The sequence below is a fragment of the Scleropages formosus genome, chromosome 21 (assembly GCF_900964775.1).
Source record: "Scleropages formosus chromosome 21, fSclFor1.1, whole genome shotgun sequence".
NCBI classification, from domain to species: domain Eukaryota; kingdom Metazoa; phylum Chordata; class Actinopteri; order Osteoglossiformes; family Osteoglossidae; genus Scleropages; species Scleropages formosus.
In genome coordinates, this window is record NC_041826.1 from 19241994 (window position 1) to 19268185 (window position 26192).

The 26192-nt window shown below is 43.6% G+C and overlaps 4 protein-coding genes across 6 annotated transcripts; 2 read left to right on the forward strand and 2 right to left on the reverse strand.

Moving 5' to 3' along the window:
* Positions 1–1065: 1065 nt before the first annotated feature.
* LOC108920994 (aldo-keto reductase family 1 member B10-like) lies at positions 1066–5849 on the forward strand. 2 transcript variants are annotated; one of them, XM_018730173.1, is made up of 10 exons: positions 1066–1425; positions 2205–2372; positions 2717–2833; positions 3227–3301; positions 3386–3508; positions 3734–3840; positions 3968–4049; positions 4745–4828; positions 5162–5244; positions 5365–5849. In XM_018730173.1, the coding sequence occupies exons 1-10, from the start codon at positions 1312–1314 to the stop codon at positions 5405–5407; spliced, it is 996 nt and encodes a 331-aa protein (XP_018585689.1). In that variant the 5' UTR covers positions 1066–1311; the 3' UTR covers positions 5408–5849. The 2 variants fall into 2 exon arrangements, with proteins under 2 accessions (XP_018585689.1, XP_018585691.1); XM_018730175.1 differs by lacking the exons at positions 1066–1425; positions 2205–2372; positions 2717–2833 and having other exon boundaries at positions 3296–3301; positions 3366–3508.
* LOC108920995 (aldo-keto reductase family 1 member B1-like) lies at positions 5843–10993 on the reverse strand. The gene is made up of 10 exons (XM_018730176.2): positions 10682–10993; positions 10075–10242; positions 9754–9870; positions 8796–8873; positions 8542–8664; positions 8049–8155; positions 7878–7959; positions 7690–7773; positions 6930–7012; positions 5843–6684 (listed from the first exon to the last, which is right to left on the reverse strand). Exons 1-10 carry the CDS (start codon positions 10745–10747, stop codon positions 6642–6644), a joined length of 951 nt encoding a protein of 316 aa, XP_018585692.1. The 5' UTR covers positions 10748–10993; the 3' UTR covers positions 5843–6641.
* A 1228-nt stretch (positions 10994–12221) lies between these two features.
* On the reverse strand, positions 12222–20638 carry prdm4 (PR domain containing 4). Of its 2 annotated transcripts, none has more exons than XM_018729737.2 (12): positions 20579–20638; positions 19195–19248; positions 18994–19109; positions 18711–18899; positions 17849–18619; positions 17257–17406; positions 16913–17031; positions 16020–16105; positions 15760–15887; positions 14733–15104; positions 14347–14515; positions 12222–14112 (listed from the first exon to the last, which is right to left on the reverse strand). In XM_018729737.2, exons 3-12 carry the CDS (start codon positions 19106–19108, stop codon positions 13755–13757), a joined length of 2457 nt encoding a protein of 818 aa, XP_018585253.1. In that variant the 5' UTR covers position 19109; positions 19195–19248; positions 20579–20638; the 3' UTR covers positions 12222–13754. The 2 variants fall into 2 exon arrangements, with proteins under 2 accessions (XP_018585253.1, XP_018585255.1); XM_018729739.2 differs by having other exon boundaries at positions 20563–20627.
* A 511-nt stretch (positions 20639–21149) lies between these two features.
* On the forward strand, positions 21150–23578 carry LOC108920805 (achaete-scute homolog 4-like). The gene is made up of 2 exons (XM_029247501.1): positions 21150–21515; positions 22736–23578. Exon 2 carries the CDS (start codon positions 22740–22742, stop codon positions 23262–23264), a length of 525 nt encoding a protein of 174 aa, XP_029103334.1. The 5' UTR covers positions 21150–21515; positions 22736–22739; the 3' UTR covers positions 23265–23578.
* The last annotated feature ends 2614 nt before the right edge of the window (positions 23579–26192 follow it).

Consider the following 26192-nt stretch of genomic DNA (forward strand, 5'->3'; position numbering starts at 1 on the left):
TAGTCTTACTTGGAGGCAGACGCTGTCTTCTTAAGTATACAGCAGTCAGGTATCTGTGGAATGAAATTTTTGCAGGAAGGGCTACCGGACCGATGCCACCATCTCAGTCCTGCTTGGCTTCCTGCTGTTCCTCATTCCAATTTCTGTGACCAATAAATTTGAACACCACCGAGGACACAGCAGAGCACCCCTCCTCCTGTCGCCATTCAAACATGTATCCTCCATCTACATGGTTTTCTTGTGCCTTTTGCCCCATGAAGAATTACGCATGTCAAGTGACACCACCCATGACACAATACTAAATAGTGCAGTCTAGAGACGGTTATCAATCTGTTACCACAGACACACTCCACACAGTGACAGTTGAGACACTGTCTTAAAAAGAAAGTGACCTCAGGCATATATTTTTATGTTCCAGATGACCAGATTAAAATGAGCATGAATAAAAAAACTAACAAAGCCATTAACCCAGACTCTGTTTTGACATTTAGCTGGTCAGGACAGCACTGCTTCTGTGGAATGCAAGGATTCAGAAATTACGCTTTTATGTGAGTGTCCTCCAACATTAGAGCTTTCGCACAACTGTGTTCTTATGAAGACCACCCGGTCCTTTCAAAAATAATAAACAGAGATAAACCTTTGTTTTTTTTATTATAAGATGTTGCACTTTTTCGATTCTGCATAACAGTTTCTACCAGGACGCGATTAAAATATGGATTGGATGTCACTTTTCAAATTACTGATGAACTGCAATGTCCTTCTGATGCCTTCATTCTTTGGTTTAAAAACACTCCGTCAGTGTCGCCTGGTGTCACGGTTTCACTGCAAAGGAACGCGGACTCAAGCGTAGAGTTCTTCTATAGCTGTTTATTAAAGCCGGTAATCGTAATCCAAAAGAAAAATCGAGGGACAGGCGAAGGTCGGGCGATCGGTGAACAGAGTACAAGGGACAAGGCAAGAAGCGTGGTCGAAAAATACAAAAAGCAATGGTCGCGGTAGGAAGGAGTAACAGGTAACACAATCACTACGGAAAGCGAGGTCGCTAAACAAGGTTCCGCAGTCAGGTCTCCGCTGCGTTCCTTTTTGTCACTGTTCCCATCAAGGAAAAACATGTGTCGCCAATGCGCTGGTTGATGGAGACGTGACACTTGGGAAATGCAAAGTGACTCACAGTTAGGCGTATTTAACTGAATCTGACCAACAAGATCTCTGCACTCACCATGGCATAGTTAAACTGTGTGTGGTAATCTGGGCGCGCTCTGGTATCTGGGCGTTCTCTCCTTCGTTCAGAAGAGCACAGTGAGCCTTTTCATGTCAGTCCAGCAGGAGCAGCAGGAGCAGCAGCACATCCTATATATCATGGCAACTGCTGTCACACTCAGGACTGGTGCAAAAATGCCCATTGTTGGGTTGGGAACATATCGGGTAAGAGCTGCATTCCTACTGTTCCAACAGGATCAACCAAGTCTGCCAACTGTTGTGGTGCTATTAATTTAATGCTCTTAATTAATAATAACTATAATGATCATTTGGTTTACTGTTTCTCAGTGTACATGATGCAGCATTCGAACAGGAATTTGTATCTGAATAATGGCTGTTTTGTGCCTCACTAGAACACTGTATTTTTAACATGCATTTTTTTAATCATCCCTTTATAGTTTGTATACTTTGGAACAAAGAAGATTCTGTTTTAAGCTTTTGGAAGCAGATTTTACCTTCAGTGTCATATATTGGGTATAAATGTGGATTATGTGTCATCATTTTATTTTTAGTAATCAGAAAGACATTTTGCTGTGGCTTCAGGGATCTATTAAGGAAATACATTTACAGTTATTCATTTAGCAGACGCTTTTGTCCAAAGCGACATAGTATATCTCAGCAAAAGTACAATTTATGCATTACATTAGAGAAAGAGACATGGCTGCAGACATGTGATTCTCAAGTAAACCTAGTTTGTTACCTTCGTTCAAGTAGGTGCATAAAACACAGGATAGACAAATCCTGATACCCTCCCACCAATTTTCTTCTTTTTTTTTTTTTAATATAAGATACACAATCAATCACATACGATGCCGGAGTTGCGGCTGAATAAAGGCTTATCTGGGGACACAGCTGTATTAAGGAAGCATGTTCAGAAGTGTGATTTTAAGAGTGGTTACAATATGACAGACTTAAATCTTGGTCCCTTTTCCGTCCATCTTCAGGGAACTTCTTGTCAGGAGGCACAGGCTGTGAAAGTAGCCATTGAAGAAGGGTACCGGCACATGGACTGCGCCTACGTGTACGAGAATGAGGAACGAGTTGGGGATGGTATCCATGCTGCCATTGAGGAAGGCCTGGTGACTAGAGAGGACCTGTTTATTGTCAGCAAGGTGATTTTGTAGGGATAAGGGCGGGTTCTATGGGGGAGATTTAGCTATGATCCCATTCTGGGCATCTCGCAACAAAATGTGGTTTTTGTGAATAACTGACACATTGTGATCTCGGCGCATCACAAGACATCACAAGCCTCATTTCATGCTTTTCCTGCACCCGAATGATCGTTTACTGCATCAATACTCACTGGGAGCCCTTTAAGAGAAGGGCATGTAGTCGCATGTATTGCACTCAACAGCCTCCATTTAATCTAGATGTTAAGGTGATCAGTGTGCATTTATTCACCTGAAGAGAATCTCAACTGAGAACTGAACTTTTTTAAATGTGATTTCTCCCACAGCTGTGGTGCACATTCCATGGAAAGTCCATGGTTAAAAGAGCCTGTGAAATGTCGCTGAAGGCTCTCAGACTGGACTACTTGGACTTGTACCTCATGCACTATCCCATGGGATTCCAGGTAGCATTCACTGACAACAGTGTGCATCCTTTATTTACATGTCTTTAGGGGACATATGAGGTTGCATTTTGCCAACCTCTGACATCAACATATAGTATGCTATTCTGAGAATTTTCTCAAAAAAATTCTTTAAACACATTAATTCCTTAATACCTCAGCAAGGGTGTCGTGCATTAACGTGTAAGAAACGTCACTGAATGGAAAAGAAGTCTGTCAGTGTAGGATCTGAAAAGCATGAAAACTGTGTGATAAGGCTCGATAGTCTGAAGGGATGTGTAACACTGCAAAGAATGTAAGTCGATTTGGACAAGACACGGTGCCCAGGAAATGCACACTTAACTAAGATCATTTAGAATAAAATGCTGAGTTAATGAACTTGTCTTGGCACTGCAGCCTGGGGATGAAACGTTTCCTTTGGAGAATGAGGAAATCATAGCTGATGACACCAACTTTCTTGACACATGGGAGGTAACAAGGCTATTTTTTCATTTTTATCAAAATTCAGAATGGCAAGCTATAAAGAGTAAATAAGCTGTCTTGATCAACACACAGGGAATGGAGGAGCTGGTGGATGCAGGCATGGTGAAGGCTATTGGAATCTCCAACTTCAACCACGAGCAGATTGAGGCCATACTGAATAAGCCAGGCCTCAAGTATAAACCTGCCAACAACCAGGTACAGTTTAACATGTGCCCAGTAGCAGCACTGTGAGAGGAAGTATCACATGTTGCTGTAACCTCTACGAAGCAGTCATTTCTAAAGGGCTCTTTGTATGTGCAGACCTTTTGAAACGCACCAGTTATACACACATCATAGCAAGGGAATTTTTATTTTTAATAGTGGAATCTGTCAATAATGAGAAAGGAATTCAAATCAGTGTCTCTCCCCCCCCGCCCCCAGATTGAGTGTCACCCCTACCTGACCCAGGAGAAATTGATCAACTACTGCATCTCCAAGGGCATCTCTGTGACAGCCTTCAGCCCCCTGGGTTCCCCTGGCAGATCATGGTCTGAAAGCAGACTCTTAGTACTCAATGGGAACAAGATAATCCCATCAGAGAATTCTTGAGACCTTTAAATATAAAACATAGATAGATGACAGAGTTATCATTATTGCAATGTCTTTACTTCCTAGGGCATGCCCAGATGAACCAAATCTGTTGACGGACCCAAAGATTAAGGCCATAGCTGACAAATATGGGAAGACCGTTTCACAGGTAGACCTCCTGGATTACCTGAGCTCTGGGGAAGATGAACAACAATAATACTGTTGTCCCCTGCAGATTACCACATTAATTACGTTGACTCCTGTTGTGCAAGACTATGTAATTAGTATGCATGGCTCCTTTGGCACATGTTCTACCAATCTCAAACTTCACAGTTATAATATGCTGGAAATTATGCAAGACATCATTGTGTGCACAACCACATAGTGAGTGGATTTAATGGTCTGGAATATCATTCCTGTCTCATAATCACAAGGTCTTGTTTAATAGATCAGACTGGTCACCCTGTCATGTGATCGTTTTAGTCATACTCTCGACACGCACTACTACAGGATACTGTGTTTATTGATGGTCTATTTACTGACTATAATTATTCTTTATTGCGTAAGTATTTATACTTTTTATAGTCTGTGGGAGACATGCAAGCGTTTCGTTGTGTGATGGGCACTAGTACACTTACGTTTACATGTATTCATTTAGCACACGCTTTTCTCCAAAGCGACATCTCATAGAAAACACAGCGTGTTCATCACATTATGAGAAAGAGAGACAATTGTAGACGTGTGATTCTTCAGTGCGGTTAGTTTCTTTCCACCATATACACCGATTTTCATCACACAAGTAACAACAGTACTGTGCACACATGGCAATAAAAATTACTTGCTTGGCCATAATCCTTCCAACAGGTCTTGATCCGTTTCCACATCCAGAGAAACGTCGTAGTCATTCCAAAGTCCGCCACACCCCATCGCATAAAGGAGAACATTCAGGTAAATTCTGATGGCAGGCTTCATGTGGACTATAAAACTTGTTCCTTTACAGCCATTTTTTGTTTACATTTATGTAATGAGGAGACGGAGAGAAACAGGACAGGCTTAGGGGATGTTGGCTTTTCTTTTGGCTTAATGCTGTGAAATGTTCTTAGATGTCCAGGACCTGCAGAGAACAAACTGCCAAGAGCTACCCATCTCAAGTAATACTAGCAAATTGGAGACTCATTTAAATCTGGATGTTCACAATATATTCAGGGTGTGTGCTATCCAAGTCTCTTCTGCCATTTGGTGTTGATCAAGCTGAGAAATCAACCTGAAGCACTATTGCAGGTCTTTGACTTTGAGCTGAGTGAAGACGACATGAAGACAATGTTGAGCTTCAACAGAAACTGGAGAGCATTTTCCATGATTTGGTGAGTTTAACTTTAGGCAATTAACCACATCAACAGCCCATGAAAGTCTGATCACATCTGTTTTGATATGGGACACCAGTGCCTCTAATAGAACCTTATTTTGCTAACTTTTTGTTTCAGGGGGATAAATCACAAGGATTATCCATTTAAGGCCGAATACTGAGCTCCTGACGCTGATGTGCGCCTACCCCCCCCCACCACTGCAGTAATTTCAAGGACTAATAATAGAAATACTAGAGTACTAACACAAGAACTACTTGTGCTTTGCACCAGATCAAAAGTTGAAATTTATATTTTAGATGTGTACTTGTGTAACATACTGTATACTGGGATGTTCACTGACTAACACGTACAAATGAAAAAGCTAATGAAAGCAAGGCCATAGGTAATACAGATATCCTTGCTTATTTGTACTTTGGGGAACCAGCCACTAACCTTGGCTGAGATTATGTTTTTGTACTCCTACTCAGGGTTCTGAGTTTGCATTTATTCATTTAGCTGACACTCTTCTCCAATGCAACTTGCAATGTCAGTCTACCTACAAACCTACTTTAGGGGAAATACTTTGCTCAGGGATACTACAGCCAGAAGTGGGGATCAAACCTGTGACTTTTGGGTCCAAAAGCAACAGCTCTAACCCCTACGCTACCAGCTGTCTCCATGTGAGTGATGTAGTACCATTCAGGTTTTACAGGTTCAGGTTCAAGTTTCAAGTTTATTGCCATATGTATACAAATATTGTGTACATGTATCATGAAATTCTTCTTGAACGCTTCTCCACAGACTATGAACTAAAATATAAACACTGCATATCATTATACATATCACAACTGCAGGGATAAATAAAAATGCATCATTAATTGTCCTAAACTCTGTTTCTTAAAATTAAAAAAAATCTGTGGAATCCAATGATCAGAGCCATGAGAAAAAAAAAAAAAAGTGTTTTGGCCATAGCCAGAGAGGTCAGATGTTAGTTCGACAGCCATTATTTTTAATTAGCCAATAATTATGCATCATACACATGGAAAAAGGTGTTATTTCTGTTTCAGTCCAACATATTTAATAATTCAACTGAGACAAAGGCCATTACAGAAGCAGTGGAAATATTGTGAACTCTTCTAAATTTTATGTTTCAGTGGACAACAGTGTTCAGTGATGGTACAACTGCAGACATAGTACCTTTCTGTACACAAAAATCCTTTTACAGGTAATCAAAGATGCCTGTTCTTTTAGTTTAATAACTGAAAAACCTTTACATTTTAATATCCTCTGAGACATGCAGAACCACAACGAATATGACTTTCTGCTTAAACACTAAACAAGGAATTTGTATGATTTTTTTTCCCCTCCATTGGTCAGACTGGCCAGTTGCTCACCATCACCAGATCCTGTTTGCATTAGAATTCAGCATTGAACGGATAGTCCTTGTGCTTTGATGCCCTGAAAGACAAACAACATCACAGAAGGTCATTTAGAAAAGCAAAAAAATTTAAAAAAAAAAAAAAAAAACACAGCTCTTGACACTATTCAATTTAATGCAATGGCATACAATTTTAACTTAAAGCACATGCTATGAGAAAGCCACAGGAACAGAATTATGGTAAATCTTTCTGCCTAGCATTCTGGTCACAACATCAATAGCATTCAGGGACAAATAACTGAGTGCCCTGAGTGGAAAGATGTACCAGAGAACTGAGCAGATCCTCCAGTTCCTGTTGAACCCTAGAATGGCCTTCATTTCATCCTCTGTCAGGTCAAAGTCAAAAACCTGAAATAAGTGAGAAACTTAGCTTATTACTTGGAGCTACATCTCATGTCACTTCTCCGAACACTTCCCCACTACTGACACATAAACCATAGATTACACCATTACTTTTAACAGGATTAGTTTAATCTTGGACTGGTCACAAACGCTATCTGCATCAAAAGCTTCTTGTCTTTTTGGCCAAGATCAGAGTGCAGTACCTGAGATTTTACCTGGAGCCAAAATGCAATATGTGATGTGTGACATGTGACAGTGGGTGGTTTTCACAGAGGAAGCTCCGTCTCATTGTAGGCTTCTATTTTATTTTGGGTTCCCCATGGAGCATAAGGTACAGGGTTTCAGGTGGCTTGATTGCTGTTCCCTACATGGTGATACAGTCATTTCATATTGAATTGCCTTTTTCAGTTATCTTAGCTTCCCAAAGGAAGTCCACAGCTGTGATGGTAGCCTTCCCAAAGAAGTTCCGTTTGCTCGGAGGCTGTTCTAGAACTCCTTGACCTCACTGTTGAAGAAATGGTCTCCATCCAATGAAAAGGAGCCATCATTTTTTGAGGTTACACTAGTGTCCAAGGGCGACACTGGAGGTTTCAATGTCAACTAAAAACAGTACAATAACCATTGCTTTGGAGAAACATGTTTTCTAAATGAATAAAGGTAAAGGTAAGTTGGGGAGAACTTACCTGGATGTTCTCCTGGATGCGCTGTGGTGTAACAGACTTGGGAATGACAATCAAGTTCCGTTGGATCTGGAAGCGGATCAAGACCTGAACAGAAGAGTGAGGAACAAGTGACCCCCATAATCAACTGTCTATCTCCAGTGATGGGCTAGATGTCACACTGCCTCTTTACAAACTGTTCACCTCCCTACCTGAGCCACAGTCTTGTTATGCTTTTCAGCTATGGCCTTGATGTTGGGATCATTCAACAAAGAGGGTTCTTCTGGCTTGGCCCTAAGACACAAACCAGCTCAGAAAGCAAACTAATGTTTACACCCTATCATGCTGTTCCAGCTTCCAACGTTAAGCATCTCTGCGCTTACCATGGTCTGTCTGGAGAGCCCAAGGGGCTGTAAGCTGTTACAGAGATGCCCTTCGAATGACAGTAGTTGATGAGTTTCTCCTGAGTCAGGTAGGGGTGGGATTCAATCTGGATGGAAAAGGTAAACATTCTCATTACAGAAAGATACCAGTCTGCAAGACACACATTCCCTCACTATAGAGGTCTCTAAAAACAAAATACTCATAGATGAAAGACTACTACTGGAAGATTATCATGTTACTCTGTGCGATGCAAACAAAAAGTTATTTTAACAAGATGTATGGATGAGTGACCCATTGTAAGTAGTGTATCTAGCAGTGTAAGTCACCTTAGTGAATAAGGTATGTGGGCTGATAACACTACACAGAGTTCATTGGAAGTTGCTTTGGAGAAAAGCATCTGCTAAATAAATGTAAAATGTAAATAAACATTGAAAGGCATCTTGGAAAAAGGAGTAAGGAAAATGACTACTTTCTGTTTATAGTACACTGTACCTGGTTTGTTGCAGGTTTATACTTCAGACCTGGCTTATTCAGTATGGCCTCAATCTGCTCTCGATTAAAGTTGGAGATCCCAATAGCTCTCACCAACCCTTCATCCACCAGCTCCTCCATTGCCTGGGAGAAAAGACTAGTATCCGCAGACTGAAAAGGACCTGAATTGACCTGTGACTTCAATCAATTCTATTGACATGGGTTGTTTTTAAATAATTTCCTCATCTTGGATTCTTCACCCCCCTTCCACCAACCTCCCAGGTGTCCAGGAAGTAGGTGTCACCAGGCACTACAAATCCCTCGTCGTCTTTCGGTAACAGTTCCTCTCCAGCCTGAGGTAACAATGAATCAATCATTCTTACTTTAAAAAAAAAAAGACTTCTGTTGGAAACACACTCATTTGTAAAGACAAGTTTGTGCCTTTGTTTTACACAGCTGACTTGACTGACAATGTTCTCTATAATTTTCAGAATTATTGAGTCAAAAGTAGGTCCACAGATTGGGTGTGGTTTACAGTGTGGACTGTAAGGTGATCTGAATTACATTTGGATACAATGTGCGCGGTGGCGCAGCGGGTTTGACTGGGTCCTGCTCTCTGGTGGGTCTGGGGCTCGAGTTCCGCTTGGTGCCTTGCGATGGACTGGCATCCCGTCCTGGGTGTGTCCCCTCCCCCTCCAGCCTTACGCCTAGTGTTGCCGAGTTAGGCTCTGGTTTGCCGTGACCCCACTTGGGACAAGCGGTTTCAGTCAAGGTGTGTGTACAATGTGTGCAGCGGGACACTAAACCACAAAAAAGACATTATAAAGACATCCCAACAAAACGGTTAAACTTTTAATAAAACAAAAGGGGCAGCTGGCTAGAGCGCCTGCCTTTGGACCCACAGGTTCAAATCCCACCTTTAGCTGTCGTACACCTGAGCAAGGTACTAACCCTACAGAGCTCTATAAATGTAAATAATTGTCAGTCACTTTGGTGAAAAGCTTCAGCTAAATTAATGTACGTTGAATGTAATCAATTTTAGTCTTTTCTCTTTTCACTGGGTTGAGGTTAGGAATGATTTAGGACCATTGACATTCACCATCATTGGGATCATTCATTTCACTTTGACAGCAGAAATCAAACTGAAATCCCCACAGCAATAGGAATAGAAACAAAGGTGTGGGTGGGGGGGGGGGGGTGTCTGGCTCAATGTTCTGGAGGTGTTGACCTCACCTTCAGGCCAAATGGAGCGTGGATCAGATACAAGTCCAGATAGTCCAGCTTTAAGTCATTCAGGCTCCTCTGACAGGCTTCTTTCACCAAGGACTTCTCGTGAAAGGTACACCACAGCTGTGGGAAACCAACGGCAACAACAATAGCGTTCAGATGTGTCATCCGCCCCCCTCCCAGCCCGCGAGAACAACACAATCATGACAGCTCTGCAGTTATAATCCACCCATGTTAACTTCGCACTGAAAGTACACATGTGCAAAGGAACAGGGAAAGAAATGAGCAGCTGCATGAAGAAAACAGTGAACCCGGGCAGCTCAGCACCTTGCTGACCACAAAGAGGTCTTCTCTCTTCACGACACCCTCCTTAATCACGGCATCGATGCCCTCCCCCACTTCCTTCTCGTTCTGGTAGGAAAAGGCTCCGTCGATGTGCCGGTACCCTGCCGCTATGGCCACTTTCACAGCTTCAGCCACTTCTCCTGGGGCAGACTGTCCATGAGGGAATACGCAGGATAGTGCTTACAGCTATTGCATTGCCTTGACTTGATTTGATTTGATTTGACAAGGTTCAGTGTCCAAATCCCCCTCCTGCCTGCTGTGGTACCTTGTCCGTGGTGATTTCAGCAAGAACACCATGCTTGTGTAAGCAGGTAAATGACTGTGAAATACTCTAGTACACCCACCTAACACTGTGAGTTGCATCAGCTTCTTATAAGTGACTCTTAGAAATTAAAATGTGGAGCAAATGAGGTATTGATATGAAAGGAACATTAAAGAAGTGTACAGTATAAATGATAGCTAGTTTATATATTTATACTGTATACTGACTTTAGCCGAGGTGCCAAGCAGGAACATTTTTAGAGAAGTGGGCTGGATCGCCCATATGTGTGCAAAACAAAAACTTTCACCGGTTTAACTGCTCACCAACCTTCCATGTGCCGAGGCCCACAGTTGGCATGTTAATCCCGCAATTCAGCGTCACGAAATCTGCCATTTCTGGTGTTCACGCAACACCTGAAACATCGCGCACAACGCAGAATCGGGAAGGACGGGCTCGGACGCGGGAGCTCGTTCCTGATTGGTCCAGTCTGGTGAACTTGGATGAACCCGGCGAATGACGTTAACGTGCGTCTCGAGAGTGGTCGGCCGCGTGCCGAGGGGGAGTGGCAGTGGGGACTTGGAAAGTAACTTCTGTAGCGCTACTAACGTCGGTTAACGTTTATTAGCGAAAATAAAGCGGGAATACAGAGGATGAATCCTGTTAGTTTTTTTTTTTATTTTCTTTTAAATATTTAATAATTATTTGACCCTTTCGGGATGAGTTGGTGCCCGGCCACAAAAGCGTGAAATTCACTGTTCTTTGTTTAGATTACGTTTAATTAATAAATCACACACACACTGGCTGAAACCGATTGTCCCGAGTGGGGTCGCGGCCAACCGGAACTTAACCCGGTAACGAAGGGCTACTTCAGGGCGCAGGGCTCGAATCCCAGACCCGCCGGAGAGCAGGACCCAGCGAAGCCCGCTGCGTTCCCTCCCTCCCTCATACATCATGTTGGGCTCAAAAGTTGCTCTGTTCTATTGGTCGAACGCAATAAAATGAAAGATTTTCAATAATTCAGAAACATCAGCATGAAGCCCGGCAACCAGCATTTGAAATTTGTCTTTCCACAGTTCAGCTCCACGTCGAAGTTCGTGTTCAGGACCTGACTTGTGTGTGTGCGTCGAAATGATCGAACAAACGCATATTTCCACAGACACGTGGAACCAGATGGCAGAGTAACTGACCCGTAGGTTTGCACAAAGAATCGCGCTCGAGACTCGAGTACAAATCCGATACAAATGTTTCAAGTGCTTTACTCCATAATAACTGCTTTACTTTAGGTTTGTGCGCTCGTTTCCCAGTGACTGAACGCAGCCCAGGAGCAAAAAACTTGAACATTTCAGTGACCTGAATGCTGACCAGGTGTCTTATTGATCGGATCCCTTTAAAACCCGGGTTCACGGGCCAGGGTCCAGAGTAGGGCTCCTTCCATGGCTTTTGGGGGCCTGGGCTGTTGTGCAATTTTCCATACCTTTTCCTATGGAGACCTTTTTTTGTTATTAAACGCAAGATTCTGTGCATCATTGTGGATATATGGGAATGAAATTGAATTCCAATACAATATGTTGTGTTTGTCAAATTTTACAATGTGAAGGGGTTGTTGTACAGACTACTTTGGAAAAATTATTACACAGATTGTTACCGATAAATAATCAGCGGCTGGATGGTTAACTGAGGGGAGGGTAAGTTATTGAGAGTGCTTTCCAGAACATTATTTAAATCCTTGACTTACTAACCACTATTTCAGGTATCTGTGTCTATCTTACTAACCAACTTTGACAAGAATCACATTAATCGGCACATCCTGTTGTGAAGGGGTAAACAGTATTTTAGACATAACTGCAGGGATGAATTCCACTCCGTGTTCTTTGGATATTTTACATTTATTAGCCTGTTAAATTGTCCACTGTAGAATGTCATATTTGAACTGTAAATGATGTAATGATGTTTACCAACAATAATAAAGCAGTGGTTCAACGCCCTCAAAGACTTTAACTCAGAAATAATGCATAAATTAGGTCACGGTATATAATGGCATACCACCCAAATACCCTCTAAGGCTATCAATACATCCATTTGACAGTTTAAAATTTAAAAAAAAAAAAAAAAAATTACAAGCCAGTTCCTTGAAACTGCATGCTGAAAAATGCTCAAAAGTTTTCACTGAATCAGTTGGAGAGGGGGGCTTCACTGCTATCATACTGACATTTTTCCCTCCCAAAAGCAGTCCATGTCTCAGTCATGTGGCTAAATGGTCAAAAGTGCTTTAACAATACACTGACATACCACAGGAAGAAACTTCAGACAATTGCTAGACAGTTAATCTTTTAACTAATAAAAAGAACAGAAAAACTACAGATAGGTGGATTATAGGTTCTCCACTTTCTGACCCAGCCAGGTATTGTGGTGGCCTGTTGCATACCGTTATGACCTGCTGTTCTCTCGTAAAAGATCACTAGAGTAACTGTAGCTTGCCCTTCTGTAACAAAAATCATCTTACACCATAATTATATCTAAAGTTACGTTAACACTTAAAAAAATACATTCTTAGTACTTACGTAGTACATTCTTATACAGTATACTGTAATTTGCACGAGACATTGAGTTTCTTAAATAAAAATAACTGATAAACTAATCAGGGAGTTATGGCATGTAATCAGCTAAATTCTTCTTGGCAGTTTTTCAGGATCCTTAAAGTCACTATCACAATTAAATGTACAATTTCATTGTTTTTGTCACTTTAAATAAACATAAGGCAACAAAACACGACAGGTCCTGAAATGAAGGAATGTCGGGGGTTAACCTGGCCACAGATGCAGCTGCTGAATGTGAATTTTATCTGCTGCACACAGACTGCAGAAAACCACATTTATAACCCCTCTTCTTCTTCAGGATCATACTTATGTATCGGAATTAAAGCTCACTTCTTTGAAGGAGCTTCAGGACAAAGCAAATAGACGACAGAAAACGAAAATCAAAAGCCCAGACCTCTGCAGAGTTAATGCAGTTTGTAGCTAATTATATATGCTGTCTCAATTGCTGTGTTCTTCCTAGCCATTTGGGAATGACAGCAATTTTTGGAAAACTTTAGGTACTATAAAGTCTAAAGGGACTTAAAGGAAATATCGTGGCTAGTATCTTTGATATTAGCTGGCCAAAGGCTGAGACATTAGCCTCATCTGTATCGGTTTCATTTCTACTTAGTGATTTTGCACTTCTTTTTGAATCCAGCGTTTGTTTATTTTTTTTGCAAAGCTAGTTATTTTGGCAGGTCGCAATTCCTAATGTTCAAAAAAGATAAGTTTGGCAAAAAATGAAAAAGAAATAAAAGAGAGAGAAAGAAATAAATAGGATAAATATCAGGCTGGCCCAGTACATTGATATTATGCTGCTCTCATCAGTGAGGTGGAGAGAGAGTTTTGTCTGAAGTGTAGCCTGTAGCTCGTAGACCACAGTCTTCCCTGCTAACTGGTTCGATCAGCCCCTCCACATCCCCTTCCTCTTCTTCCTCCTCCTCTCCTTCCTCTTCATCTTCATCTTCGTCCTCCTCATCCTCCTCTTGAAAAGCTTCCCCGATGGCTTTGGGGCCCTTGCAGATCTTGAGGTGGCGTGTGAGGTGGTACTTTGTGAGAAAGGCTTTATTGCACTTCTCGCAGATGTAATCACGCCGGCCTTCATGGGAGTTCAGGTGCTTCTTTAGGTGGTTTGACTTCCAGAAGAGTTTGTCGCATTTGGGGCAGCGTATCTGCCGCTCCCTGACGGTGCGAGGCAGTAGATGGAGAGGTGCAGAAGTAAGGAACAGAGACAAAGAAACGTGAGGAAAACGTCCAAAGGAAAGTGTTGACAAATGTAATATTTTACCTGCAAAGTACACTTGTCAGTCAGTTCAAAATTCTGAGAAACGGCAAAGTAGAAATTAGCATGAAAGCTAGGTAATTCCCTCCAAGTAAACAGATTTCTAATGCATACAACAGCACCCTAGGCCTTACTGTGTGTGCGTCAGCATGTGATGCTTGAGATCCTGTCTCCTCATGAACATTCTGTCACAGTGGTCACACTTCAGGTTCTTGGCTCCCGTGTGTATCACCATGTGGGATGCGAGGTGTGCTTTTTGTGTGAATGATTTCTCACACACACTGCACCTGTAGTTCTTTTGCCCTGGTGACAGTGAGAAGGGGTATAAGGCACATAGTTCTGTCTGGCATGACCTAACACAAATATAGAAATAGTATTATGTTCGGTATCATTACCACATTCACTAGCACTGCAACTAACCAACAAACACTATTATTCCAACACTGATCCGCTCCACACTGGACCTCTATCATTAGAATCGCTACTCCACCCAAGTGGTAGGCACAAGTGCCCCTCCTACCTGTGTGAATCTTGAGGTGGGTCCGTAGGTTGCTGGGGTCACTGAAGGCTTTGCTGCAGTACTCACACTTGTGTGGCTTCATGCCAACGTGACCCATGTAGTGCACATTGAGTTTAGTGGAGGATGTAAATGCCCTGGAACAAATGCTGCACTTGTACTTCCTCTCCCGGGGATGAGTGTGGCCAGTCCAGGAGGCACAGGTGCCCCCGCCACTTGCCTTGCCCTCGCTGGGGCCATGGTGTACTGTGTGGCTCTGGGAGGGGCTGTGCGCCTGTCCATGGGTATGTCTGCTTAGGTGGGATTTGAGTTCCCCAACAGACGTACACTCTTTGCCACAGTGACACACTTGGCAATCGGGAACTTCGGGTACACCTGTTATTTTTTATTTAAAAAACAAAAAGAATCACCAAAGAACCAGCATGAACCCACTCTAGCAAACACACCAGAGCTTATTATAATAAACTAATGTACATCAACTTTCAGAAATGTGCAGGTGTTAAAGAATCAGAAACAGCAAAGAGTAACACCAGACCTAGATTTACCATCTTTTCATAGAAACACCAGCTCAAAATAGAAGCCATATCATAGTTTAGTTTAAGGGTGTCCCCTGCTGGCTGAAAAACACTGTCCACCAGCCTCTGAGCACAAGTTTCAACACTACAGACAAAAAAGGCCTGTCAGTAAGAAACTTAATTGCGCAACAAGAAAAACTTAAAAAGTTGCAAAGAACCCACAGAAGACTGTGTACTAGTGGTATATTTACCATACATTTTTAAAATTGCCATTATTTACATATGCACACAGTTTTACACATCCTTACAACTGAATTTCAAGTTTTTATTTTAGTGATGTAATTCAGATCTCAGCTGTACTAGCACAGGGGCCTTTCTTGGATGAAGCATGTAGCTAAAGGATATTTGTAAGTTAAATATGGTTCTATAACAAGTATGCTACCTACAGCATGTTTGTTCCTGAACTATTCTCAGTCACAGTAAAGACAATTAACTTTTGTTTTTTCTTAACTCACCCATTTGCCGGCTGTAGTCCCGGCTGTAGTAGAACAGCAGCTCCTGGTCAGGCAGAATCTCCTTTGATGAGCAGAAGTAAATCTTGCCGCTATCTGAGTAGGCCACCAGGTTCTGTTCTTCTGCAGTCCTGCCCAAGTGCAGCCAACAGCACAACTGACACACTTATTGCACACTAACACGCAAAAAAACTAATTTTCACCAGGGACCAAACACTATGTTGACTTTGGGGGGGGGGGATGAAAGTGATAAAAAGATTTACCTTGCCTTATGGACAAACATCATCCAGTTACACACATTTTCATCTGTGGTCACAATAGAGAACTCCAGCACGTTGTTGTGAAACATCTAAGGCGGAGTACATGAAACACAAACAGTATATAAATTCTTTCCAACAGTACATTAGCGTTCAACAGAATGTACTACTACGATTCTAAGACAAAGTACACAACTGCTGTTCAAGAGAATTGAACAAAAGTTGACCAAGAGAAAACTGAAAACGTCACAATCGTTTTTGTCATGAAGCGCTTCACTTGCACGCGTTCACTCACAGTCCATACTCTATTTTCCTAAGGCAGGACCATAGAGGTCCAGAGCCTATCCTGGAAACACAGGACACTAGGATAGTCAGAACACACACCCCACGGGATGCCTGTCCATCCCACTGTAGCCACACACACATCCACACACTACAGTTTATGGTCACCATTCCACCTGAAACGCGTCTTTAGACTTTTGGAGGAACCCCACAGAAACACAGGGAAAACGTGCTAACAAAGACTGAACCGATGTCCAGTCGTGCAGCTCAGTCACCGTGAGGCATCCAGATAACTGCTTGGCTCACCATATTATCACAACATTAAATAGCTATTCAGTACCTATTTTACACATTGCAAATGATGAATTTTGACTCATCTGCAAATCGATGGACCTTCTGTCTTTATCGCGTTCTTAAGGTGAAGACTCAGCACTGCACACAGAAGAGCTACTTGAACAGCTTTCCTATGCTGCCACTGACTGCTAGAAAAATAGTTGCTGAGCCTTATAGTATGAAACATCCAGTAAATCCAGCAAAGGGAAAAACCAGGACTCTCAGCGAGGTGACAAAAATAGGATCTCTGTCCAATTCAAACATCAAGAATTTCCCTTCCTTACCTTCCACACATGAGGACTGTTCTTATCTGACCAGTCTGCGAGGTCCACACTACTGCAGTGCTGGCCCACCAGGGGCCCGAAACAGGTCCGAACAGGTATGGTCTCCCGGGCAAACACCCCTGTACATGGGGTATGAGGGAACAAAAATACGAACGTAAGTTTCACGGTTCAACCTGTCTGGAAAAACTGAACTGCCAGGGGCACACGGAACAACTACAGTTTGATATTTCAATGATCTGGAAGTAGAGGCTGTACCAGCATATCTCATGAGGAAGGAAAAGTCAAAATTGTTTGTACTGTCACCAAGTACTCAGTAATGACACTCACTTGCTATAAGGACTTACCAAGAGGTTCATCAGCCACAGAGAGCCTCAGGCAAAGGAGGCGGGGCAAGGAGAGGCGGGCACGGCTCTCGATGGGTGTGTCAGACACGAAGGTGACAGGACCGTGCTCCGGGCAGTCGGAGGGGTAGGACCGCTCACACAGCGTGCACCCTTTCAGCAAACACAGGAGGCCAGGAAACCAGCCATCAGCGATACACCAAAAACACCCTTCAGCAGCTCTGCTCACACAACTGTACAACATCCACAATATCTGTCACACTGCCCGAGTGTTAAATGCATCAGCGCATGGAAGGAAAGTAAGCAACAAACCTACCGAATCCAGAGATTTATGGTATAAAGTTATTTTCACAGCTTCGCCAGTCAGACATTTTTTTGTGATGACACATTGTTTTCAGTAACTCTAACATGTAATTTAGAGACATGTCAATTGCAAGAGACATTTTTTCTTGTAAATGACACAACAAAGCACCGCAGAACCTGGGTAAACACAGACCAAAGTGGGGCACAAAAAAGCACCCACCAATACAGCCAGAAAAATAACTGCGTGGATCATACGGTACAGCAAGTCCGACAAGAATGCAGCCGCACTCACAAATGGTGAAGACGGTAGCCATGTTCTCCTTATTCGAGGTGGAGTCTTCCAGCTGGAGAGAGGAGTTGACCAGCACCAGGCTACTGTCAGGCACCAGAGATACCTCTGCGGTGATCGGGGACACGCTGACTGGCTCCAGCCCCATGCTGGTGGGCCCATGGAGGGAAACTGGCTCCAGTTGAGGTGGTGGAGCCATAGAAGGGTGGGAGTGCGAGCCAGCAAGCACCACGCTAACAGCTCCTGTGCTCAGTGCCCCCGTGGGGTGCATTGGCTCACCTAGGCCGCTTGTGGCCCCTCCGCTCGTGCCAGCTCCACCCACTCTGCCCCCGAGGTGATCCTGGTCAATGACCACTGGCAATTCCAGCCCAGAGCCATGCAGAGGCATTACTGCCACAGATGCATCCACCTGGCCCAGGCCCTCGTGACTACGTGCCCTGCTAGCGAGCTGCTGTGCTTCCCCTACCACACCTTCCATAGAGGCCAGCTCCTCGGCCATCCCATCTGGAGACATCGGGCTGCTCACTCGTGACTCCATGCTCAGCCCTGTGTCCAGAGGAACCTCATGGGCACCTCCCTGATGGAGGCTTCCCTGACCGCCCACCTGTCGAGAGTCTAGCGTGACCAAGCCTTGCTCCAAGGGCCCCCCAGGGCCGGTGTAGGGGTCCAAGCCAGAAGGGTTGTTGCTGGGCACGGACAGCGTCCCATCCATATTAAGGCTGCTAGGGTGGATGTACTGAGGTGGCGGGCGGTCTGCCAGGTAAGACAGTATACCTGCACAAAACGAAAAGGTTGCGCTGAGTTCAGCGCCATGTCTTTCAACTGCCAACACTGAAGTGAGCAGCTGCATATCATCTCGAAGTACCTGGAAGGATGTGTCGGAAGTAGCTGCTCTCCAAGTGGGGATAGGGGGGAGGGGGTAAAGTGTAGTTCCTCTCTGGCAGGCCGCACATCATGCCCCGTTCTCCTATCGGACCCATGGGCAGCATGAGAGAGAGGGCGGAGGGCAGAGACCCTAGAGAAGGCCCAAGGTTGGGTATGGCCACAGGCATACCTAACCAGAAAGAAAGAGATACTCAGGCTGTCAGCATCCTGTGCCTGACTCCCAGCCCCAGTAACAAGGCAGAGATCCACACTGGCAGTCTTACCTGGAGTGGTGATGGGGTTGTGAGTGGGCGACGTGGGCAGTCCCAGGTGGCTCCCGCTGACAGGGGGCACGTTCAGCTGCTCCATTCCCACTGGGCTCAGGTTGATGTCATTCATCCTGAAAGCATAAGAACAACAAATCATTGCCTTGATGACAGAGCTGGGAGGTCTGTAATACGACCCCATACGGAAGAGAAAATTACCTGACTTTGGGTGTTTCTTAGTCATGGCACGATGAATATGTAGTCATTTTCACGCTAGGGGACACAAAAGATACAAAGTCACAGACATGTCTTGCTCATGTTTAACTAGTGACATACTATGAGGACACATTATAAAGCATGTTTGAGGCATAAGAAACAACCACTACACCACTTTGATTACTTTGATATGATACCATGCTACTTACCTACAGATTTCCTTATGTGTACATTTATTTATTTATTTTTTTTTATTGTCCAACATGACTTACAATGAAATATAATCAACTTGAGCATGATTTATCAGTATCAGCAGCAGGGTATCCTCACGGTGTTAGTGCGGGGTTAGTGTCTACATTAAGGGGACTACAGCAGGGGTGGGATTCGAACCCGGAACCATCACACAGGAAGAGAGCAAGAAAAGAATTAGTGTGTGAGTGACAGAGAGAGAGAGTGTGTGTTCCACTGCTGTATGGATGAGTGACCCAGTATAAGTAGTGTATCCAGCAGTGTAAGTTTCACCACGGTGAATAAGGTGCGTGGGCTAGTAACACTACAGAGAGTTAATTGGAAGTCACTTGGGGAATCATGTAAGTGTAAAAGAGCACGCCACCTGCTGCCCGACTACTGTACACGTCCAGGTTTCAACGGGAACCTTCCGTGCAGGGGCACAATGATGACTTCGGACAAATTCGACATTTAATTTTCTCCCCAACTTTCAGCCATAAAGGAGCGCGCACGCGCACACGGTGTAAACATTCACCAAAACAAAAAGCGCCGAAGCCACAGGAACCGCCGACCGCCACCGTCGCTCGTCTTCTCAGTGCACATCGACCATGATTATAATTCTGATACACGTAACAAACAGTTATGTTTGGACATGTTTACTCACGGCCGTTACGCCAGTGAAAAACAGAAGGAAAACATATTTAGACAACACCTTTCCGACACCAGTAGCTTAGCCGCGAAGATATAGCAGCAGATGTCATGATGGGTGATAAACTGTGTCCTCGTCATCCGTCGTGTCGTGAGAAAACCACGGAACCGCCGCCGGCGCGAGGACGGAAGGCGAAGCGCGGAAAAGTGACAAACGAAACGACGGGTCGGATTTGTGAGGGGAGCGACAAGGGCGCGCGTGCAGCGAGACAAAAGAGGAGCGCGCGCGCGGCAGACATTAGCCTGACAGCTAGCTGCCCAACATCAGTTACTACCTCCACCGCCGGGCTGCGAAACGGACTCTGTTTAATTATACCACCACCACCACCGCAGTGCCGTACTGTACACGGTCTGCGCTGCACACAAGAATTACTGTCCTATTTTCAAAACGCCACACAGCTTGCGGCACTCAATAACCATTTCTGTTAAAATTACTTTAAATATACATCACCCTCTGCTTCGCTCTCCTTTAAAGTCCATCGGTGAAGACATAGTTTTTCTGTACTGCGCATGCGCCAAAAGGGAGGGATCCTCGCGAAATTCCGGTCAAAAACAGAAAGAGGCGCATAAGCACAGAAATCGAACACGCTTGCTTGACAGTATGTACACAGTAAAAAATACAAACGTATTAAAATTATAATTTCTCTTTCGTCAAGTACAATTAATATTATAAGAGATATTTTAGAACTTTTTTTAGAAAAATTATTCTTTTTTAGGAGATCCCTAAGGCCCGAAGAGTGAATACGCGGAGGAATTCGTTTCGTTTCCATGAGCACTGAGTGAGATGTGAGCCGCAGTAGTGCTAATACTTGTTTCCAAGACAAACCTTTATAATGTATCTTAAATTGTAACTTAGTATAAATTTATTTCAATTTAACAATGAAATATTAAAGCAAAACTATTTATTATTTTCTACCTGTAACATGCAAAAAAACTTTTCTTACAATAATAATAATAATAATAATTATTATTATTAAATTTAATATTTTGCATGATGGATGCAGCGCTCAAATCCCATGTGAGCAGGTATCTGTGTGGACAATGCTTGTGGAAGGGAAAGGGTTAACTTTCCAGAAACTTAAAGTGATGTTATCACACTTGGCCTCACGATCTGATTTATGAAAATAAAAACATGAGGCACGCACATTCACCTTGTGCGGGGAGACACAGGTACACAGGGGAGCGTCACACCCACCCACGGCAGAGGAGCTCTGGTCCTCCTGGTTCTCCGCGCCCAGATAAGCAGATGAATTTCGACTGGTAGAATTCTGCTGCAAACAAAATCATTCGCATAATAATTTAAAAGAGCGAATTCGTCAGCCTCCTTATGGAGTGTGTTCTCAAAAGAAATTTGTCCATAACGTAGAAGTACCATAAAAGCGATTAAGGTAAGAATTATGTGTCTAAATTCGGTTTAGGTGATGGAAATTGTACTTTTGGCAACGGGTAATGAACAGCTAAGGAAGAGGAATTTCACTGTTTTCACTGCGATTTTACTCAAGACGCCCAAATACACAGAATAATTTTTGCTTTGAAAATGCTATTCATTTAATATTCATTATTTCCTCTAGACTATTAGTACACAATCTTTTGGTCATAATTATAAACCGTATATTGTAGCGATGAGGATGAGAAGGGACTTCCTTTGCTGCTCGTTATTTAGTTTTTTTTTTATATTTACATTTTGTTTTAATAGTTTTGACATTTTTGTAAGATCAAAGTGATTTTCTCTGTCCTTTGGCTAAAATCAATAAGATGACCATTGAGGGGCTTTGAGTACCAGCTTTGTGTTAAAGTGGTGGGGGTTTTAATCCTTCTTTTTGGTTAGTATTCTGTTCTGATTCGCAAAGAAGAGAAGTGCGTGTAATTCCTGAACGAAGAGCTATTAGTGTTATTAACCCCACACTGGAAGACAATAGGGGCGGCACAGCGCCTGGGTGGTCCGAGAGGACGTGGGTTCGATCCCCGCGTGGTCTGTGTACTGTTTGCATGTTCTCCCCGTGTCTGCACTCCAAAGACATGTTGTTAGGTGGATTGCTGTGTGAGTGTGTTTCGCTGATGTATGGATGAGTGACCTATTAAGTAGTAGTGTATCTAAGGTACACTGCTAATATCGTAGTAATTTTTAGAGTCGAGTATATCGAGTTGAGGGACAGCTGGTAGCATAATGGTTAAAACAACTACCTTTAGACCCAGAGATCGCAGGTTTGAGTCTTACCTACGGCCGTAGTACCTTTGAGCAAGGTACTTACCCTGATTTGCTCCAGTAAAAAATTACCCAGGTGTATAAAGGGGTAAATAATTGTAACCTTAACATTATAAGTCGCTTTGGAGAAAAGAGTAAATGAGTATATCGATGCAAAAAAGTGAAGTCACTAAAGACTTCGTAGCTTAGTCTTACTTATTATGGATTTTTTCCTAGGGACGTGTAAACCTTTTGTTAAACATTGTCATTGTCTCAGTTCTGTAAAATATAATAATTCTCACTGAAATAACTGGAAGTTTGCAAGTCGCAAACAAAATCTCATAATTAGGCAAAAGTCCCCGTCCGTCCCCCGAAAATGTAACAGAACTGTTCAGACGATGAAAGAAATGTTTTATTTTTTAGGATCATGGCAGCCGAGCGCAACCACAGTTTCCTGGAGCGATGGCCGTACTCTCGGTCCGCGGCGCTCGGTCTCGGGAAGGAGACCCACGCGGCATCTCTGAGGGACGCGCTCGGCCTCCCTTTCCACTTGGAGCCCACGTACCTGGACCCCGCGTACTGTCACGCTTACACAGGGCGCTTCTCCTACCTGCCCTTCCCCGCCGGGCACCTGGGCGTCTACGACTATTCTTTCGAACCCACGTTCATCCGTAAGAGAAACGAACGGGAGAGGCAGCGGGTTCGGTGCGTGAACGAGGGCTACGCCCGGCTGCGCGAACATCTCCCGCAGGAGCTGGAGGACAAGCGGCTGAGCAAAGTGGAGACGCTGCGCGCGGCCATCAGCTACATCAAACACCTGCAGGGTCTGCTGGGGGCGCGCGCGGCCCTCGCGCGCGACGCCGGCGAGCCGCAGCAGCAGCAGTCGGACTGCAGCAGCGACGGCGAGTCCAAGCACAGCTCCGGCTTCAGCGACTGCGGGGAAGTGAGCTGACAAAGCCTCCGTGCAGCCTGCGGCTTTTCGCTGCAAAACGAAAAACAAGCCTCACTTTAAACCTGTGTGTTACCACAACAAGTTACTCACTGTGTAGGATGCGCGAGGCTATACTATACTTTTTCAGTAAGTTTCAGCTGGAAGGAGGCGACGCGTTTGCTTTGCTGCCGATGATGATGACGATCATGATGATCATGTGTATTCAGCATCCAAAAAATTACCCCGATTCAGTAACTTTTAGGTAAAACAACCATAAACAAAGGTAGAAAAGCTAGTTATGTACATGCGAAGGAAGGGTAAGAATATGAAATGTAGCCGATTAAGTGTTTCTTACGCCTCCGTGGAGCATCAGTTCTCTTGTCTCTGGACTGCATCGAACGTGCGTGTTTATGAAATACAGTCGAACTTTTTATATTTTCCTCCGTTTATTCATCCCCAGTAGTCGGTGTCTTTTGAAGTGAACCAATCAGAATCCAAGTAATCCAAGCAAAAATAGGAAAACGAAATAAGCCTGAATGCCTCTAAATAATTTATTCTATGCCACATCAGTCCGCAATGACCATGTTTCCCATCACTTCTTGTTTGAAAAATATTCCCGTTATATCTGTTAAGACGCACTTTTCAGGTTTACATTCACGCTGTAGAGGGGAGATCTGCCTGTCTTGACTTGTCGTTCAGTAAGAAATTAAATATTCGCAGATTTGTTCCTATAATATGCCTACTTATTTTAAATATGTTACCTTTAAACACACAAATGTAATTCCATGATGTGTAGCTTCGGAATCGGTCGTAAGACAATAAAAGACCCCGTGTTACAGTAGTTATATTGCACAGTTTATTATGGTCTGATCAGCCTATTGATGCATTCGGTCATAAACAGGTCAGATTTTTTTCCCTTATTTAATGTTTCATGACAGTATTGATTTTGCTTTTACTTGCAGTTAATGCCATGGTGTAATCACTCATTTTACTCGAGGAATAAAAGGAAGGGTTTGGTAAGTTTGTTGATGCTGTAGACGTGACTTTCATTTGCTGGATCGATCATCAAGTGTAAACTGTCAATTTTCATTTCATTCACTGACCAATTTCCGAAGTGCCGGCGTCGACATATTCAGCTCCGCGCGCTGAAACCTACAGTACTTCAGCGTGAAGACTTTTCTTACCTGCTCTTAAACATTGTTGTATCATCATCTGTACTGGAACAGATCGGTGTGTAAATAAATAAAAGAGAAGTACCACGCTCCTCTGGCTCTCCTTGTGTAAGTCGTTTCCAAGCGTCTTCAGGCTGGCAGGAGGAGGGAGGCGTTCCGAGGAAGGGATGCCTGAACACGAAGCTCACAGCTCGCGCTCCTCTCGCCTTCACGCGCTTCAACGTGCCGAGAAGTGCGCGCGCACGCGCGACAGTCAGAGCGCCGCGTCGTTTCCATTCGCGGCTCTGCCGCTTTTCTTATACATGCGGCGCTGCTTGAAAGTATTGGAACCCTCGTGTCCCCTAGTTTTACCACCACATGGTTACTTACTGACAAGGAGCCTTTCCCATGTGCCGTCTTAGGTGTGTGATGACTGATTCTGGACGTTTCTTCAAGGTTGGCGCAGCGAGTAGCGCTGCTGTTTCACAGCGCCTGGGTAGTGCGAGAGAACGTGGGTTCGATTCCCTCTCAGTTTGTGTGGAGTTTGCATGTTCTCCCCGTTTCTGCTGGGTGCTCTGGTTTCCTCCCACAGTCCAAAGCTATGCTGTTCAGGTTCACCCATAGTATGTGAGTGACTGTGTGTGTTGCACTGATGTATGGATGAGTGACCCGGTGTAAGTAGTGTGTCTACCGGTGTAAGTCACCTTGGTGAATAAGGGGTGTGGGCTCATAACACTACATAGAGTTCATTGGAAGTCATTTTGGGGATAAGCGCCTCTTAAATAAATAAATGTATGATTTATGGCCATAGGGTTCACATACTTTAAGCGTATAATAGATATTGTCCGCTTGCACGTTCTATCGCCCATTCTTTCCAGTTTTTGTTTCTTAGTAGCAGTTGCCTAAGTAATGTATCCTCAGATGTTGCAGGCCTAATATTTATCACTTGTTAACTCTGCTCACGAGCTCCAACCCACGGGAGAGTGTTTCACGGACACGCGTGCAGCGCCCCCTGTCGGCCATGGGGGGTATTTTCACAGCTGCTGTCGCTCTTTTCTTCCCGAATTCTCACTGAAAAATCCGAAGTTGCCTTTTTTTCTGCCACCATCCATGTATTTTCTTTTTTTTCTTTTTTTTTTTAAATTTCAGATAGTTTCATTTTAATTGTCGTTTTTACACCGTGGCCGCAGATTTTCATGTTTTCTGTATGGATTTTTAGTATAGGATGTTTGTTTTAAAATGAACTGCGTGTTATGTCGATAAAAAATGACACAATAATAGGTTCGTTTTAAGATTCTGTAGATCAAAGGAACAATTTTCGGATTGATAAACGATGCAGTTTCATAGAGCAGCCAACATTTTTTCAGTAAAAAAAAAACACGCACCAAAAACGCATTGCTGTGTCCCTGAAAAAACCCTAACCATAAATAATGACAAAGTGTTGACACTGACTTTTGAGAAGCAACCCATTAAAATACTATTAGCTTCAAGGCCAGATAAGGCAATTATGTTTTTCAAATAGGTAAATAAAAATTAAACTTTCATCACCTAGGTGTATTACAGTTCTCTATATCTGTTAAGTTTTCAGGAAAAAAAAAAAAACAGTTCACACTCATCCACGAACTTCAAAACAGGAACCCAACAGTGTGAGGAATGCATCTCGCCACCGATCCCTCAGCCCCCCGAAGGAAGTTTAGATATAAACTGAAAAAGACCACAAGAATGCCCCCTCCACCTGTTTATCTGCAGGAACGTCAGGTTGCTGGGGATGTGCAGAGGCACGGCCCCTGTTTCCTAA